The sequence below is a fragment of the Danio aesculapii genome, chromosome 10 (assembly GCF_903798145.1).
Source record: "Danio aesculapii chromosome 10, fDanAes4.1, whole genome shotgun sequence".
Lineage (NCBI taxonomy): Eukaryota > Metazoa > Chordata > Actinopteri > Cypriniformes > Danionidae > Danio > Danio aesculapii.
This window is the reverse complement of record NC_079444.1, coordinates 34,958,576-34,977,559: the sequence shown is the minus strand read 5'-3', so window position 1 is coordinate 34,977,559 and position 18,984 is coordinate 34,958,576. Positions and strand designations below refer to the sequence as shown.

The following is an 18,984-nucleotide window of genomic DNA, read 5'->3' as shown; positions in this document are numbered from 1 at the left end:
GCTCCAGATTTGGCTGACTAATCTAATGTATATGCACAAATATAATACTGTATAGCTTCCTATTAAAAATATGAATTTAAAAGAGAGATTTGTGAGGAATCAATTTGCTCTGCATATATATATATATATATATATATATATATATATATATATATATATATATATATATATATATATATATATATACAGTTGAAGTCAGAATTATTAGCCCCCTTGTTTATTTTTTCCCCCAATTTCTGTTTAATGGAGAGAAGATTTTTTTCAACACATTTCTAAACATAATAGTTTTAATAACTCATTTCTAATAACTGATTATTTTATCTTTGCCATGATGACAGTACATAATATTTTACTAGATATTTTTCAAGACACTTCTATACAGCTCAAAGTGACATGTAAAGGCTTAACTAGGTTGGCTTAACTAATTGGGTTAACTAGACAGGTTAGGGTAATTAGGCAAGTTATTTTATAACGATGGTTTGTTCTGTAGACTATGGGAAAAAATATTGCTTGAAGGGGCTAATAATTTTGACCTTACAATGGTTTCTTAAAAATTAAAAACTTTTATTCTAGCCGAAATAAAACAAATAAGACTTTCTGCAGAAGAAAAAATATTATCAGACATACTGTTCCTTGCTCTGTTAAATATTTCCTTGCTCTGGGAAATATTTGAAAAAGAAAAAAAAGGGGTTTAATAATTCGGAATTCAACTGTATGTATATATATATATATATATATATATATATATATATATATATATATATATATATATATATATATATATATATATATATATATATATATATATATATATATATATATATATATATATATATAATATTAATTAATCAATGAATTTCAATTATACATTTAACCATATATACATATACACATTTTATCATAACAAAACAACATGACATATTATTTCATTCCCGCATACTACAGAGAAGAAGAAAAAACAAATAAATAATAAATAAATAAATAAATAAAATACGACATTAAATAAAATAAAACATTTAACCATATAAACATACAACAAAAACATGGCATGTCATATCCTTTCCATATAATACAGAGAAGGAATAAATAAATAAATGTATAAGTAAATGAATAAATATGACATTAATTAAAATAAAACACATAACCATAAGAATATAACAAATAATAAAATTCATTACAAAACAACATGGCATGTCATATCCTTCACACATCCTACAGAGAAATAGGGAATATATAAATAATTTTATTAATTAATAAATTAAATAAATTAAATTATTTACATAGAAAAATCAATATTTTTATTTGACATGCGGCAGAAATTCGTCACACCTCTATTAACATTTTACTCAAACCCGTAGGTTTCATAATAAACCCAGTAAACCCTGAGAAATGTAATATTTCCCACAGCTGTATTTTTCTGAGCACAGTTATCTTCTCAAGGCTGCTGTGGTTTCATTTATCTCTTGTAAATCAGTTGTGTGGATGAACAGGTCAAGCTGCTTTTAACAGACACGGCTTTTATTTCAAAGGAATGTATAATCATCGCTTTGTGCTGTGCGTCAGCTTCAGATCCACCCGTTCCTGCATCACACCCGCCCATCACTTCATACACCCGTCTTTACAAATACTAAGTGGGTGCTCACATGAATAAATACTGTATTAATAGGATATTATAGCAAATATAGTGTTTTTAAAACATACTACAGTAAATTGTATTATACTATACACCGTAAAAATCTGGGTTCCACACAAATCCTTCATGTTGTCCAAACACAAATTGATTAAGTTGGCTTAATGGTTTTTAAAAATTTAAGTGGATTTAACATAAAACAATTAAATTGTCCAAAAAATAAATTGTGTTGATTCAGCTCATTATAAATAAATAGTTTGAACAAGCAGCATAAATAATGTTTTGAGCAGTTTTATAAAATAACTTTGCATGTTCTCCCCGTGTTAGCATGGGTTTCCTCCAAGAGCTCCGGTTTCCCCCACGAGTCCAAAGACATGCGCTATAGGTGAATTGGGTAATCTAAATTGTCTGTAGTGTATGAGTGTGTGTGTGTGTGAATAAGAGTGTATTGGTGTTTCCCAGTGCTGGGTTGCAGCTGGAAGGGCATCTGCTGAGTAAAACATATGCTGGATAAGTTGGCGGTTCATTCCGCTGTGGTGACCCCATAATAATAAAGGGACTAAGCCAAAAAAAAATTAATGAATAATTTTATCCATATAAACATATAACAATTGTTCTATCATAACAAAACCTCATGACATCCCATATCCTTCCCACATACTACAGAGAAGGAAAAACAGTAATAAATTAATGAATAAATAAATGAAAAAATTAATGTATCAATGAATTAGTGAATAAATAAATATATAAAACATGACATTTAATTAAATAAAACATAAATAAAACTATATAAACATAACACACAAAATTTAAATCATAACAAAACAACACGACATGTAATATCCTTCCCACATACCACAGAGAATAATTAAATTAATAATAAATAAATAAATTTATAATTAAATGAATAAATATGACATTAAATAAAATACAACACATAACTATATAAACATAAACACAAAATTAAAATCAAAACAAAATAACACGACATGTAATACACTTCCCACATACCACAGAGAATAATTAAATTAATAATAAATAAATAAATGTATAATTAAATGAATAAAAATGACATTAAATAAAATACAATACATAACCATATAAACATAGGCTATAACACAAAATGAAAATCAAAACAAAACAACACAACATGTAATACACTTCCCACAAACTACAGAGAAGGAAAAACAGTAATAAATTCATAAATAAATAAATGAAAAAAATAATGTATCAATGAATCAGTGAATAAATAAATATATAAAACATGACATTTAATTAAATAAAACATAAATAAAACAATATAAACATAACACAAAATTAAAATCATAACAAAACAACACGACATCTAATATCCTTCCCACATACCACAGAGAAGAAATAAATAAATAATAAATAAATAAATTTATAAGTAAATTAATAAATATGCGTTAAATAAAATAAAACACATAACTATATAAACATATAACACAAAATTAAAATCAAAACAAAACAACACGACATGTAATATCCTTCCCACATACTACAGAGAAGAAATAAATAAATTATAAATAAATAAATGTATAAGTAAATGAATAAATATATAATTAAATAAAATACAACTATATAAACAAAGGCTATAACACAAAAATAAAATCAAAACAAAACAACACGACATGTAATACACTTCCCACATACTACAGAGAAGGAATAAATAAACAAAAAAAAAATGCACTACTTGTTCAAAATACTTATTTAAAATGAGCTGAAAAGTAACAATTCTTGCAATTTTTTTTTAAATTTGAACCAAGATTTAGAAATGAAACTAAAGAGACAGATGTAGTTTATTTTTATTGGTAATTACTAATATGACATTTAATAGTAAGCTTAGCAAACATTTTTAGAGAATTTGATGTTTCCCTATTTAAACAGAATGCCTGAGCATATACTGCCCGAAAGGCATTTCAAAAATGGCCACCAAGTGAAATGACTTGCCTTAAAGGGACTTTGAATTTCCCATATCGAAACATTCGTTAGTACGGTATGTTGTCTTTATATTTGTGTTTATATTACCACAGTTGTTGTGTTACCATAGCAACTATAAAATTACTACAAAAGATTAATTCAAATACTTTCTTATAGGTATGGTTCAAAAACATGTAAGTATTTACTATACCTTACTATAGTATTTTTCATGTGGGTGAGGTTATTAGTGTTTTTAACTATTTTATTTGTTCCCTTGAGAGCTGGATTTTATCTGCACATGTTTAAAGGTCTTGTGAAGTGCTACTTTTATTTGATGTCTGACGTAATCTCAACTAAAAAATTTAAGAGCGGGTGGGACACAGAGTAGCCCCTCCCCTTTTTAATAATCAGCCAATAGCATTTAGTTTTTGTCACAGCTCTGCCAATTGAGTGGTTGAGCTCAAGCCTATCAAATGAAAAGCAAATGTAGAGGGCGGGGCATGTCAGATACTAGAGAGTCAGTGATTGGTCAATATTTGACCAGAAACTGAAGAAAAAAAGTTGATTAATTTAGGCAGAATTGACAAACTGCAAGCTTTGGATGTTTATATCAGTTTTATATTTTCTAAACGTGAATTTTGTCACTATTTTGCAGTATACTAGCTTATAGATATCTTTAAAACTAACAGACTGACACTAAAAAAAGCTAGTAGCTCTAACGGCAGCTAGCTCGCTGCAACTAACATGGTTGTTTACTAAAGTTAAGCAAGGCTGCGCCCGGTCAGTACCTGGATGGGAGACCACATGGGAAAGCTAGGTTGCTGCCGGAAGTGGTGTTAGTGAGGCCACCAGGGGATTGTCAACCTGCGGTCTGTGTGAGTCCTAACGCCCCAGTATATTGATGGGGAATCTATACTGCTCAGTGAGTGCTGTCTTTCGTTAAAGCGACTCTCTGTGGTGGTTAAAAATCCCAGGATGTCCTTTGAAAAAGAGTAGAGGTTTAACCCCGTCATCATGGCCCCCTAACCATCCCCATATCATACAGTAATTGACTTCATCACTCTGTCTCCCATCCATCAATCAGCTGGTGTGTGGTGTGCGGTCTGGCGCAAAATGGCTGCCGTGCGTCATCCAGGTGGATGCTGCACTGGTGGATGAGGAGATCCCCCCAACAATATGTCAAGTGCTTTGTGTGTACAGAAAAGCACTATATAAATGTAAGAAATTATTATTATTGTTATTATTATTAACCTCCAAAAAAAGTTATTTTAATTTCACAGGCCCTTTAAACTTATTTTATATGTGTTTCTTTTATATTCGTAATCCTGCATCTTTCTGTCTCTGCTCTCTCTGTTCTTTCTGTCAAGTCAAAATCCTCATCTGATAATGAGGTGATGGTACATTCCCTTCTGGCTTATTACACTGTGATAAAATTTGTGACGAAATGGAACATTAGCCCATGCCGCAATATTAGATTTAGGTGACAGGAAGTCAGTTATAAGAGAAACAATAGGATATTAAGGCCAAACTGATTACGAGAAACATCAGTCATCGGGCTCATTAGTTTTCCCATCCTGCAGATTTACTGTGAGAGAGATTCATATTGCGTTTTATTGAATAGGCAAATATTGTTCAGGTTTTTCATTTGCGTGAAAATAAACAGTGTCGTTTTTATTAATTCGCATTCATAGCTTGACCTAATTTCGATCTGGAGCTTGTGAAATGCACACCGAAGCACACAACGTATTGTAAATCAGCTAAAGCAGAAATGAAAAGAGTGATTGATGTGTGTGCATACTTATTTATAAACATTAGAAAAAAGAAAAATTATATCACTAAAATGTTAGTTAAAAAAATGAAATAATAATTATAATACAATAAAATAATAATTATTTATATATATATATATACTATTATATTTTTGCTTACATTTAAATTATATTTTAAACTTAGATCTTATTTATTTAAATAACTAATCACATCAGAGTATACAGGAATCAGAGAGTGAACTTCAATACCTTTTAAGACCTTTTTTAAGACTCTTTCCATACAGTTTAAGATCTTAAAACCACTTTAGGTTTCAACCAGAAACACTGGCGAGATTTTAACGTACAGTATATTTACTAAATATTAATGTAAGAAACTAATCCAAAACTAAAACATCATTCATACACTGAATACAAATCTATTAAATCTAGCTAATCCACAGGTTGGCGCCTGTTTTGCATGCAGTAAACAAAGAAGCGTGATGTCAAATCTAGCAGGATTGTATTGATTGTATAAACTACTCCGCATCCTGATATTCGCAATGAGGCTTTTTAAGACTCCGCGGACACCCTGTACATTATCAATAGACAATAAAAAATAAATGGTGTTTGAAAGGTTAATACATATTCATTTGGTTTCTGTATTTCTGTATATATTAACATCTTTAAAAATGTGATCACTAAACTCTTAAAAAATCACTCAATTAATGAACAAAACACTAAATAATTATTGCAATATTTTTGTATAAACTGTATTTTTACCTGAACTAAATTTAAACTTAAATTTAATTTATTTAAATAACTACTGAAAAAAATAAAACAAGTGGTGTTTAAAAAGTAAAAACATATTAATTGTATTTTTTATTTACATTTAAAATAAACTCAAATGTGATCACAAAACAAATGTAAAGAACACAAAATAATAATTATAATATTTTTTTATTATATTTACACAAGATTTACTTATATTATACTTAATTAGTCTTTTTTTATTGCATTATAACACAAATACAAGGCCAAATTCTATTAACAACTTTCATCTACATTTACAGACAAGAGCACAAATAATAATGAAATCAATAAGATAATAATACATATAAATACAATTTTAAACATAGAATAGACACACAAACAACAATAATAATAATAATAGTTACACTACCGGGTCTTCTATTCATTGAATTTGTTCAATAAACTAAACAGTCTTCTTCCTAATTTTGATTTTACCAACTTTAAAGATTTACAGTAACAGTGGTTTTGTTTTAAGGCATTTGCATTTATGAATATAAAATTGCTCCAAAGTTAGAATATTGTTCAATATAAATTGAAACTGGCTTGCTTGGTTGGGACTTGTGGAGCTGTGCATCGATGGATTTGCTCTTCAGTGTTTGGACTTTCAGCAGTGAATATTAAACCACACTGAACTGAACTAAACTGAACAGAACAGAACTCTGAAAATAAATACAATAACAGTCCAAAAACTAGTACAGCCAAATTTATGTTATGGAAAAATATTCAATACAAATTTACAAAAGAGGAAAAATCAAGAGAAGCAAATAAATTTAAAAATTAGTTGAAATCGTGTAGTTTGTAATTTATTTTTGCAATATTTTGCTTGAATTTATTTGTAAATGAATCTTGAATTTAATTAATCTGTCCATTTCTAAAGATGTTCTGTGACTAAAATATTTTATTAAATATATCGCTTTAATAAATCAGTTTTGTTTAAATGCACCAAAATAGATGGCCTTTATTCACTGAGAAATGGATAAAAATATTCATTTTCAAAATGGGGTGTGCTTAATTATATATATATATTACTAAATATATTACTAAAATTATATATTATATATATATTACTTACTAAAACTTATTTGAATAACTATTGAACTGTTGTTTCACCATAAGTTTTTAAATAAATAAGTGGTGTTTGAAATATATGTACTGAAAAATAAATAATAAAATGCTACATAGAGATGTAACTAGTTTTGTATAGTATATACACTAGTTGTTACACCCACAACAGGGAAAAAATAATCCAGTTTGAGGTTTTTGCGGAAGACTGCGCAAAGGCTGCGCATTTTTAGTCCTCTTGAATAACCTTTCATCTCACGCGGAAGTTGCAGCTCGAGTGCTGGGAACTAAAAACCCAAAACAAGAAACAGATGCGTTACTCTTAAATAATACTTCTGCATTGTTTTGTAGTGCAAATGATGCGAATCCTTCTCTTCAAAAATGAATAGCGCTTTGAAAAACTGGAAGCAGACGTGTGCAGATCTTGCGCCGGGTTTAGACCTGACATGTGGAATAGTGTTTGTGATTGTGCTGTCGTGTTTATTTAGTGTCGTACCATACTGTTTAGATAGTTCGGATCACTTTTTCAGTCTGGAGTCCAGTGCTGTCATCAGCGGCCATGGTAAGAGTCGTTTACAGGTCACAAATGACCTCAGCTCCCTTTGTCCTTCTTTCTAAAAACACAAAATAAAAGTATCAATAAAGTTATGGTCATATGCTGCATAAATTTATCTCATCGTTACACTTGAGGGACTGAAGTAGCCTACAGCTAGTGTCTTAATTAATATGTTAATTAATTAATGTAAAAGTCATGTTGGTTGCCTACCTTTAACACATCAATAATACAGTTGAGTGGCTTTCATTCATCTTTGTTACCTCTGTTGCTAACTATAAGCTAAGTATATAAGTATATATACCTTTAAACGTTGATCAAATTCACGTTTAGTACATATAAAATGTAATCTGTCGTCAAGTAAAACTTTGTTTTGGTTTATTTTTACCAATTAAAAGCGTTTAGAATAAGAACTTCCCGCCCATGTTGTAGTACCCGCCCAGTTTTCACACAGTTCTGTGTTTTCCACATTCATTCAATTTTCCGAATGGGGCTTACAAAATGGTCTTCATTAAAGTGGTGTAACACCAAAGTGAATCGCAGTATGTGAACAACAGACAAAAAGAAACAAATGAACTAAACATCTCTTTTGCCGCGCTTTGCTCACTTAAACTCTCTGATTGGTCAAATTCTCTCTACATCATCGTGGGTTATGTAGTTTTACTGAACAAATTCGTCAGTTTTACACTGCAATTGGTTTAAAAAGTAGTTGAATTAATGTAAACAGATGGGTTCAACAAAAGAATACAATCCAATAACAACTTCAGAGATCAGAACAGATTAGTCTGTAAAGGTTTATCGGTTATTGTTTGTTATGGAAACAATAGAGCGTTTACTCCTGAAATCTGTCTGTAAAATTCTTTTTTTTTTTTTTTTTTTGAGTTTCCAAAAGAAAATACATAAATAACTTACATAATCTCTCATACAGAAAGAGATTTACAGATTTTGCATATGCTTTATTTTCATCCCTTTAACAACAACGACTATAAACAGTAAAACATGGGTAGCTACAAATCCATTAGAAGATTTCCTTTAAAGAAGAAATTATATACATTTAGACACATAATATTACATTTAAAAGTTACAATTCAAGAAAAATCGAGGCATATTGGTGAAATATGCTCAGTCCATTTACTCCAAATTAGAAAAAATAATTCAGTCTGTGTTCTTAATGAAAAAGATAATTTTTCCATGACATATATAGTGTGCAGTGTTTCAATCCATTCTTCAACTGCAGGTGATTCTAATTTTGAAAAATATTTTCCAATTATTTTTAACTAGCTGCCAGAAGAATAAATAACAATTTCTTGTCTTTATTAATCCATCTATATAAATTTATATTGCCTAAATATAAAGATTCACAAGTGAAAGCAATCTCTACTTCAAAAGCGGCAACTAAATGTATTTTAATCTCTTTCCAGTATGGGGCTGTCTGTTATATTCTATTGACTTTTTTTAAGCAAGAGGAGACAAGTCCTGTGTTATGTCCCACCTCATGTAAGTCAATCTGAAAAGCTGTAGATGGGTCTTGGTCAGCCACAACCTATGGCTTAAGTTTGAAGCGTGACTAGTCCGAAGATGAGAGAGCATTTGAGAAACCTGTTTGGAAACAATATAGGAATTACCTAGGAACAAACAGCTAAGAATATAGGAATCAATAGCTTTTAAACTAACAAAAACATATACAAAGATCATTGTTAAAGGGATAGTTCACCCAACAATGAGTAGGAGGAACTATGATGTCACTTTACAGGCTAATCGGCTGCTAGCATAAAACTGGTTCCCTCGAAAAAGAATCCCTATAAGATTTTCCCATAGGCTTTTCGAAGACTGCTAATGATAATCTCTGTGTTCAAACACTGTTCATTACACTTACATGTTCTCTCCAACCGGATAATCCTCACACCAAAATACAACTTCTAACACTTTTGGATCTTAAATGCAAATGCAAGAATTGAAAAGCTAATGTTAGACTATAAACAGACTACAGTGCCTTTGGTGCGCTCGACTGTGACGTCAGCACCGCCCTGCTACAGACAACTTTTCAAGCGTATTTTTAGAAATATGGTCCATGACAAAGGTTTACTCTCTCTGTTTATTATATTATAATCCACGCTATATATTATAAATAAATACGCAAAAACGCATAGACCTGCGTGTCTTTTGGATAGTTTTTTCCGTGGGAAATACATTTTGTTTTGCTTTACAGTTGTTGTAAAAGTTTTAAACTGTATGTATGAATGTGCCTACATAGTTTTACCATAAGACATAATTAAATAAGTGTATAGCTTGCGTGCACAAAACCCGCTTACCTTAGTAATAGACGACAGAAATGAGGCGTGAGGGACAAACCTATATGCCTGCAAGTTCCATCATGGACACAGAACAACATTCAATATTCTTTTTTCATGAAGTACAGCGAAAACAGCCCATACAGTCACATATGCTGTACATTTTATGGAGTGTAAATATTGCACTTATGACAGAGTTAAATGTGTTCAGATGAAGAAAAAGCCGACGAAAAATCAATTGATCATGTTAAAATGACAGTTAATATGTATGTATTTCCTACACATTTATTCACACATTTGCATTACTGAGAGCAGAAGAGAGACAGGCTGCTCAGGTAAGCTGTATCCCCACAATATCACTCATTCATTCATTCATTTTCTTTTCGGTTTAGTCCCTTTATTAATTCACCACAGCGGAATGAACCACCAACTTATCCAGCATATGTTTTACACAGCGGATGCCCTTCCAGCTGCAACCCATCTCTGGGAAACATCCATACATCAGTCCATTTTAGCTTACCCAAATCACCTATTCCATGTCTTTGGACTTGTGGAGGAAACCAGAGCACCCGGAGGAAACCCACATCAACACGGGGAGAACATGCAAACTCCACACAGAAATGACCCAGCCGAGGCTCGAACCAGCGACCTTCTTGCTGTGAGGCGACAGCCCTACCCACTGCGCCACCGTGTCACCCCCCCCCCCCCCCCATAATATAATTTAATTAAAATAAAAAATCAACAAAGTTATCTACACACAATAAGAATTCCCAATTAGAAAAGCACTACAAACTATGAAATACTATTCATAAAAATGCTTAAATTACAGACAAATCCAAATGCACAATGCAAGCGAGCTGCGTTCCAGACCAGTTCAGCTCGATGACGTATAATGTCTCCGACACCACCTGTAGTCCCATTTAGCAACTTGATAGCAGCCGTCTTTTTAAAGAGGCGTAACCTATTTTAAAAATCAAGAATGAGGTGTAAATTGTGTGTTTATGTCGTAAAATAAAACGTGAAAGTATCTTGAGTTTGTGTTAGCCACAAACCTTATTTAAGCGATTTAATCCAAATCCCGTTCAAAATACCCATTGACTTTGGGACAAGGGAACCGGAACTGCTAACTCGCTTCCAAGTTTTTGCATTCAAATTCATGTCATAGTTTCTCCACTTTATTTACTTACCCTCAGGTCATCATAGGTGTCCTTTTTTTTTTGAAGTTCTGAATCTGTGGCTCTTTATGATTCATATAATGGCAGTGAATAACAATAGATTAAAATAGATAACTATACCTTTAAAAATACATTGTATAAAATAACGCAGAATGATGGTTTTATCAAAAGCATACTATCACTTTTGTTTACGGTCATACTATTAGTTTAAAGTAAAAAAAACAACTTAATATTATGGATTTTGTAGTAATTCATTGATATTATTGATGTCCTCTCTTCACAGTCTACCAACTCATCACCTATTTCCTCTACCACAAGAATATGGGTGATTTCCTCCTTGGTGCCCTCTTGATGGTGTTTCCCTGCAGGGGTTTGGAGAAAGGAGTCGGGAGTGTCAGGTTCCTCCACCGGACTCTGCTTCTGTCCTCCATCACTGGACTCCTGTATGTGCTGCTGGAGTCGCTGTTGATCTCTCCCTCCAACAGTAGTTCAGTAAACGGCCTCGTCCCATTAGCTCTGTCCGTCCTGGGAATGATGACTATCAATTCTGGCATGAAGGTGGCATATATAATGGGCATAAATGTACCTACTCCTTCTCTACCCTGGATTTTTCTAATAATCATAACCCTGTTCGTTCCAAACACGGTCTTCCTGTGCAACGTCTTGGCTATCGTCACAGGGATATTATGTATCCTTCTGCTTAAATGCATTGAATAGTTCACATCTTTATTTTATTACAAAGTAGGGCTGTACCATATTGAAGACATCTGATATCTCATATTGCAATGTAAAATGAGTTAAATAGCTGGCGGCTCAGTGGTTAGCACGGTCACATCACCGCAAGAAGATCACTGGTTCAAGCCCAGGCTGGGCCAGTTGGCATTCCTGTGTGGAGTTTGAATGTTCTTCCCATGTTGGCGTGGGTTTCCTCTGGGAGCTCTGGTTTCCAAACACACGCACTATAGGTGAATTGAATAAACTAAATTGTCCGTAGTAGTGTATGTGTGTGAATGACAGTGTGTATGAGTGTTTCCCAGTACTGGGTTTGCAGCTGGAAGGGCATCCGCTGTGTAAAACATGCTGGTTGACGGTTCATTTCACTGTGGTGACCCCTGATAAGGGATTAAGTTGAAGGAAAACGAATGGATGAATGAGTTGAATAGCTCTAATTGGAAATAATTCATAAATTTAGATTGATGGATCTTGTTGAATCTTGGATGAAATATAATAAACAAATAGGAAGCATAGATGAATACAATAGCGCAAAGATAAAAGTGAAATAAACAGTGGTTTCTCTGTCTGTCCATAATTTTACACTGAGAACAGAAATTGAGCAACCAAAAGTAAAATTACACTGTATAGTCATTGTATAAATGCACTGTAAAAAATAATTTGTGTTGGGACGACTTGAAGGAATTAACTGAACTTAATAGTTTTTATAAATATAAGTGGATTGAACATAAAACAATTAAGTTGCCCCCCAAAAAAATACTCAGAATCAAGAATTGTGTTGTTTCAGTTCAGTTTCAAACATCAAACGTCATTTTTTAAGTCTAGGGTGTTGCCAGATAATTCATCACTTCGTAGGAGGTTGTCAGGTCATTGGTATTCAGTTGATAGGGTGTTGTCAGGTGATTACTATGCAGTTACTAGGATGTTCCCAGGTCTACTGCTCAGATTTAAAAGGTCTCACGCAAAAAAAAATAAAAATAAAAAAAATCACAATATGATATTAAACATTACTGTAGTAACAAATGAAATGTTTTTCACACAGAAATTGAATAATTAATTAGGAGGACACAAACAAAAAAAACTTTCGTAAGACTGAAATGTTGTTTTCCTGTAAAATTAACTCCAATAAGCGGTTTTATTAATAACTTTAAAATATATATTTTTAGACATTTTAATCATCTTTTGTTTTTTTATTTGAAATTAATTGTTGTTTCAATTTAAATAAGTACTTTGAACAAACAGCAAATGTCTTTTTTGAGTGTAATTCAATTATATTTGTTAAAGTCACAAACAGAACAATTTCTTGTACCTGAAAACGTTAAACTCTCGAAATCCTCACACAGTCACAGGCCTTAGAAGACCAAGGTGAACTATAATCCTAACTCAACATTACACATGTGACTGTTGCAAATTCTCACGTCACAAAATCAATGCTGAAACGACACACAGTTGAAGTCAGAATTATGAGCCCTCCTGAATTATTAGCCCCCCGTATACATTTCCCCCAATTTCTGTTTAACGGAGAGAAGATTTTCTCAACACATTTCTAAACATAATAGTTTTAATAACTCATTTCTAATAACTGATTTGTTTTATCTTTGCCATGATGAAAGTAAATATTTTATTAGTTATATTTTTAAGACACTTCTAAACAGCTTAAAGTGACATTTAAAGGCTTAACTAGGTTAATTAGGCGAGTTAGTGTAATTAGGCAAATCATTGTATAATGATGGTCGAGAAAAAAAAATATTGCTTAAGGGGGCTAAAACTATTGACCTTAAAATGTTTTTTAAAAATTACAAACTGCTTTTATTCTAGCTGAAATAAAACAAATAAGACTTTCTCCAGAAGAAAAAATATTATAGAAAATACTGTGAAAAATTCCTTGCTCTGTTAAACATAATTTGGGAAATATTTAAAAAGAAAAAATATTCAAAGGACGGGCCAATAATTTTGACCTCAACTGTATTATGCAGCCCTACTTCAATCTTGAATTTTAAACCTAAAAATCATAGGATGTAGTGTAAAAAGTATTTCTGGTCTATTCCTTAACTGAGTACTTTCAGATGGAATGGGATGGTTTTCCCTGTTGGAGATGTCTGAATCCACAGCTTCCATCTTGGAGAAGAAGATCCCGTTTCGCTTGCTGAAGCACATCCCTGGTGTCCAGTTCATCCCTGCTTCAACTGAGGAACGTAAAAAGCCACTTGATCTCTCGTGAGTGATAATCAAACTTGTTATGCTAGAGTTAAGAATAAAATACACTTGCTTTAAATGCAGAGGTCTTTAAATGTGTGCACAAGATTTCTGCAGGTCTATAAATGCCTTCAATTCACAAATATCAGGTCATTTATAGTCTTAAATCAGGGGTGTCCAAACTGGTTCTGGAGGGCCGGTGCCCTGAAGAGTTTAGCTCCTACCCTAATTAAACACAGCTGAACCAGCTAATCAAGCTCTTAACCCATTTTAAGGTCAATATTATTAGCCCCTTTAAGCTATATATATTTTTTCAATACTCTACAGAACAAACCACTGTTATACAATAACCTGCATAATTACCATAATTTGCCTCATTAACCTGGTTAAGCCTTTAAATGTCACTTTAAGCTGAAGACTAGTATCTTGAAAATATCAAGTAAAACATTACGTACTGTCATCATGGCAAAGATATCAGTTATTAGAAATTAGTTATTAAAACTATAATAATAATAATAATAATACATTTTATTTATGATGCGCTTTTCTTAAACTCAACGTGCTACAAGATATACAATAACATTATAAAATTGCAGGGAATTACAAGCTTTCATGAAATCCCAGTAAGAAGGCAGAAGTCATACTGCAATAATAAAACAATAAAGAACAATAAATAGGCAAAATGTTACAAATTGCATAAAAGTGACAGTAATGATCACAAATGAAATGCTTTGCTAAAAAGATGCGTCTTAAGAAGAGTCTTAAAACAATCCAAAGAACCGGCATTCCTGATAATTGTGGGTAATGCATTCCATAACTTAGGCCCACAGTAAGAAAAAGCCCTCCCTCCCATGGTTTTTAAGTCTACAGCGCAGCTGATACCAAGTGAGTCCACATGCAGAACGAAGACAGCGAGTAAGGAGTAGAAAAAGTCACCAGGTCACAAATGTAATCTGGAGCTAACCCATGTACTGCTTTGCAGGTTATAATCGGAGTCTTAAAATCAATACATGACTAAACAGGGAGCCAATAAAGTTTCTGAATTATGGTTAGAAATCTTCTCTCCATTAAACAGAAAGAAGAATAATTTAAATTTAACAGGAGGGCTAATAATTCAGACTTTAACTCTAGACGTTGGCTATTTCTCAATATTTTTAATTTATATTTTAACTTTAAAAATGTTGTTATTCTTAATTTCAGAGATGCTCCACCAGGGTCGTACCCAGTCCAGACGTATTCCCTGGTAAATGCCACCAACGCTCAAGTGGTAGGAAATTTGCCAAACACATTTAACGGCTGGCCCGTCTCAATGCATCCTCAACAGCAGCACACATTCCCTTCAGCTCACTCCGGAGCCCCCAATCACGGACACTCTCACGGTCATGGTCACAGCCATGGACATCATCATCATGGGCACAGCCATCATAACACTAGCAGCCCGTTTATGCCAATGTCACCATACGCTCATCCTCAGTTCAGGCCTCCAGTGAACATGACGGGGCAAGACTTCAGTAAACTACCTCAGCCAGGAGTGCCATTCACACCTCACATCTCACCTACTGCCTTTCCTACAGCAACTGCTAGAGCCTCAGAGTCTTTATCCTCATAGAGATTTAATGACTTATCTGATGGTCACTGATTTGCTTGTTCATGGAAGCTTATATCTGCCACAGAAAAAAGGGTCATTTTTACTTTTTATATCACAGTTTTGATGTTTTTTGTTTGGGTTTTTGTAATTTAGTTTTTTAGTAAGTAAAAAGTACTTGGTAAGTAGTTACTTAATTTTCTAGTAAGTAAAACACAAGATAAAGGAATACTGTTGATTTTACAATTCTTCTAGATTTAAGCAGTTGGGTTTTACCATTTTTAAATCCATTCAGCTGATCTCCGGGTCTGGTGGGAGTACTTTTATCTTAGCTTAGCTTAGCATAAGTCATTGAATCTGATTAGACCATTAGCATCTCACTCAAAAAATAAGAAAAAAAAAAACCGTAATGATTTTCCTAAAATAAACTTTTTAATTTTCCATCGATCTTCGTAAACAATGTAACTACGGAATATTAAACCTTTAAATATAAACGTTATCGAAACATTTGATTTTTTTATGAGCAAGATGCTATTGGTCTATTCAGATTTAATGATTTATGCTAAACTATGCTAAAAGTGCTTCCACCTAACGCTAACCCAGAGATTGGTTGAATGGATAAAAAAAATGGTAAAACTCAAATGTTTAACTCTAGGGGAGTTGTAAAATTTACAGAACTTACAGAAAACCTGGAGTGTTCCTTTGCTCATTATGTACTTTTTCCTCAGAATTAGAGCTGGGATAATAAATCAATGTATTGATTTATTTATTTATATATACGATTCTTAGATATTTTGTAATGCATCGCAATTCTCTGGAATCAATTCTCAGCTTAGTTTTTAACAGCAGATGATGCTCTAGATTAGTTTTAAACAACAGATGATGCTCTAGGCTAGTTTTAAACAGCAGACTGCGCTCTAGGCTAGTTTTGAACAGCAGATGTCGTTGTAGGCTAGTTTTGAACAGCAGATGTCGCTCCAAACTAGTTTTGAACAACACCAGATGTCGCTCTTGGCTAGTTTTGAACAGCAGATTTCGCTCTAGGCTAGTTTTAAACAGCAGACAGCACTGTAGGCTAGTTTTGAACAGCAGATATCACTCAAGGCTAGTTTTGAACAACAGATGTAGCTCTAGGCTACTTTTGAACAATAGATGTTGCTCTAGGCTAGTTTCAATCATTAGACATTGCTGTAGGCTAATTTTAAACAGCAGACAGCACTGTAGGGCAATTTTGAACAACAGCAATGGCGCTCTAGGCTAGTTTTGAACAGCAGATATCACTCAAGGCTAGTTTTGATCATTAGACAGTGCTGTAGGCTAATTGTAAACAGCAGAGGGCACTCTAGGCAAGTTTTGAACTGCAGATATCACTCTAAGCTAGTTTTGAACACCAGATGGTGCTCTAGGCTAGTTTTAAACAGCACATGGTGCTCTAGACTGGTTTTGAACAACAGCACATAGCGCTCTTGGCTGGTTTTGAACTACAGCACATGGCGCTCTAGGCTGTTTTTGAACAGCAGACACCGCTCTAGGCTAGTTTTGAACAACCGCCAATTACATTCCAGGCTAGTTTTGAACAACAGATGTTGCTCTAGGCTAGTTTTAATCATCAGACGGCACTGTAGGGTAGTTTTAAACAGCAGATGGCGCTCTAGGCTGGTTTTGAACAACAGCAATAGCGCTCTAGGCTAGTTTTGAACAACTGATATCACTCTAGGCTAGTTTTGAACAGCAGATGTGCTCTAGGCTGGTTTTGAACAACAGCACATGGCGCTCTTGGCTGGTTTTGAATAACAGCAGATGGTGCTCTAGGCTAGTTTTAAACAGCAGACACCACTCTAGGCTAGTTTTGAACAACAGCCAATTGCATTCCAGGCTAGTTTTGAACAGCAGATGTCGCTCTAGGCTAGCTTCGTGAGCACTGCATGTGTTCATGAGTCATGTGTTGCATATGGTCAGATGTACTTGAACCAAGGTTACATTACACAGGACTTATGAAAGACACAGCTCACTTTGAAACACGCTTGTATTTTCCTCAAAGATTTCCTAAATTTATCAAATAGTGTTTTAAGTTCAAGTGGGTGAGGGTAAGTAAGGATTAGCAGGGACTATAAAGCATACAGCATCATTTGTTGATAAAAACTAAGCTCAGAATCGATTAAAGAACGAATTAGAAAATCTCAGAGAGTCATTGCAGGATTATTTCTTGATTTGCAATGCATCGATTTATTGCCCAGCCCTATTCAGAATTGAGTTTATATCACAAATTTGAGCACAAAATAATTGGAAAGTGCGAGTGAACATTTCAAAATTTCAAGACAAACTCATCGATCTGAAAAAAAAAATTATAAAAGGAATTGTAAGTAAAACATTTTGCAATTGCATGGATTCTCCTAGAATTACAATTATATATCTACTAATTCTTTTTACATGGAAATTGTGCAATTGTAAGTTAAGATCACATAATTGTGACGTAATTATCTGAAAGTTTATTCTACAGTTTTATTCTACTTCACAACTTTGAGACAAGAACTGTAAGTTAGGATCTTGCAATTCTAAAATATATAGAAACATAAGTTGTTGAGGTAAACACTCACATTGCAAGTGAACTCATAATTTTGACATGTTTGTTTCTCAGATTTAAAAAATGAAGTTGCAGGTTATTATCTCATATGTAAAACTCAAGAACTGTGATATATTAACGCTATATTGCAAGCGGGGGGAAAATGTCATAATTGTGAGATTATTAGTTTCAATTACCCTTTTAAATTTTATTATCCCATGATGGAAATGGCTTCTGTATTGACCGCAAGTCTTGTTCCCAGAATTCAAATGGCTCCAGATGTGCACTTTCTACCTTGATGTTTTTTTATTTTATACAGCAGTTACTACTGAACCTTTATATCTTTTTGAACATTAAAGAATGAAATGAGTAAAACATTTTCTATATTGCAATCATTTTATTCTCGACAAACTTTAAATTTTCAAACATTGCATGATTGTTGCACAAAAACATATAACATCTTAATGACGACTATCTTACCAAGCAATCTGAATGAATATTAAAATTAAACAAGCAATATTTTTTGCTTTGCTTTTTTTAAATGCAAAACCACAACGCTAGGTATTTTAATGCAATTGCAGCTTTTGCTCACCAGGGGGAAATTTTCCATTATAAGAAGTAGAAATCAGTGGGAAAGATGTCAAGACAGAAGAAGTTCCTACTTTATTTTCATAAGTGCATCTTGTTAGAAAAAGACA

The 18,984-nt window shown here is 32.9% G+C and overlaps 1 protein-coding gene across 1 annotated transcript; it reads left to right on the top strand.

Moving 5' to 3' along the window:
* Positions 1–7,444: 7,444 nt before the first annotated feature.
* On the top strand, positions 7,445–18,656 carry rhbdd2 (rhomboid domain containing 2). Its single transcript, XM_056466181.1, has 4 exons — positions 7,445–7,753; positions 11,494–11,898; positions 14,009–14,159; positions 15,339–18,656. The coding sequence occupies exons 1-4, from the start codon at positions 7,573–7,575 to the stop codon at positions 15,745–15,747; spliced, it is 1,146 nt and encodes a 381-aa protein (XP_056322156.1). The 5' UTR covers positions 7,445–7,572; the 3' UTR covers positions 15,748–18,656.
* Positions 18,657–18,984: the final 328 nt, after the last annotated feature.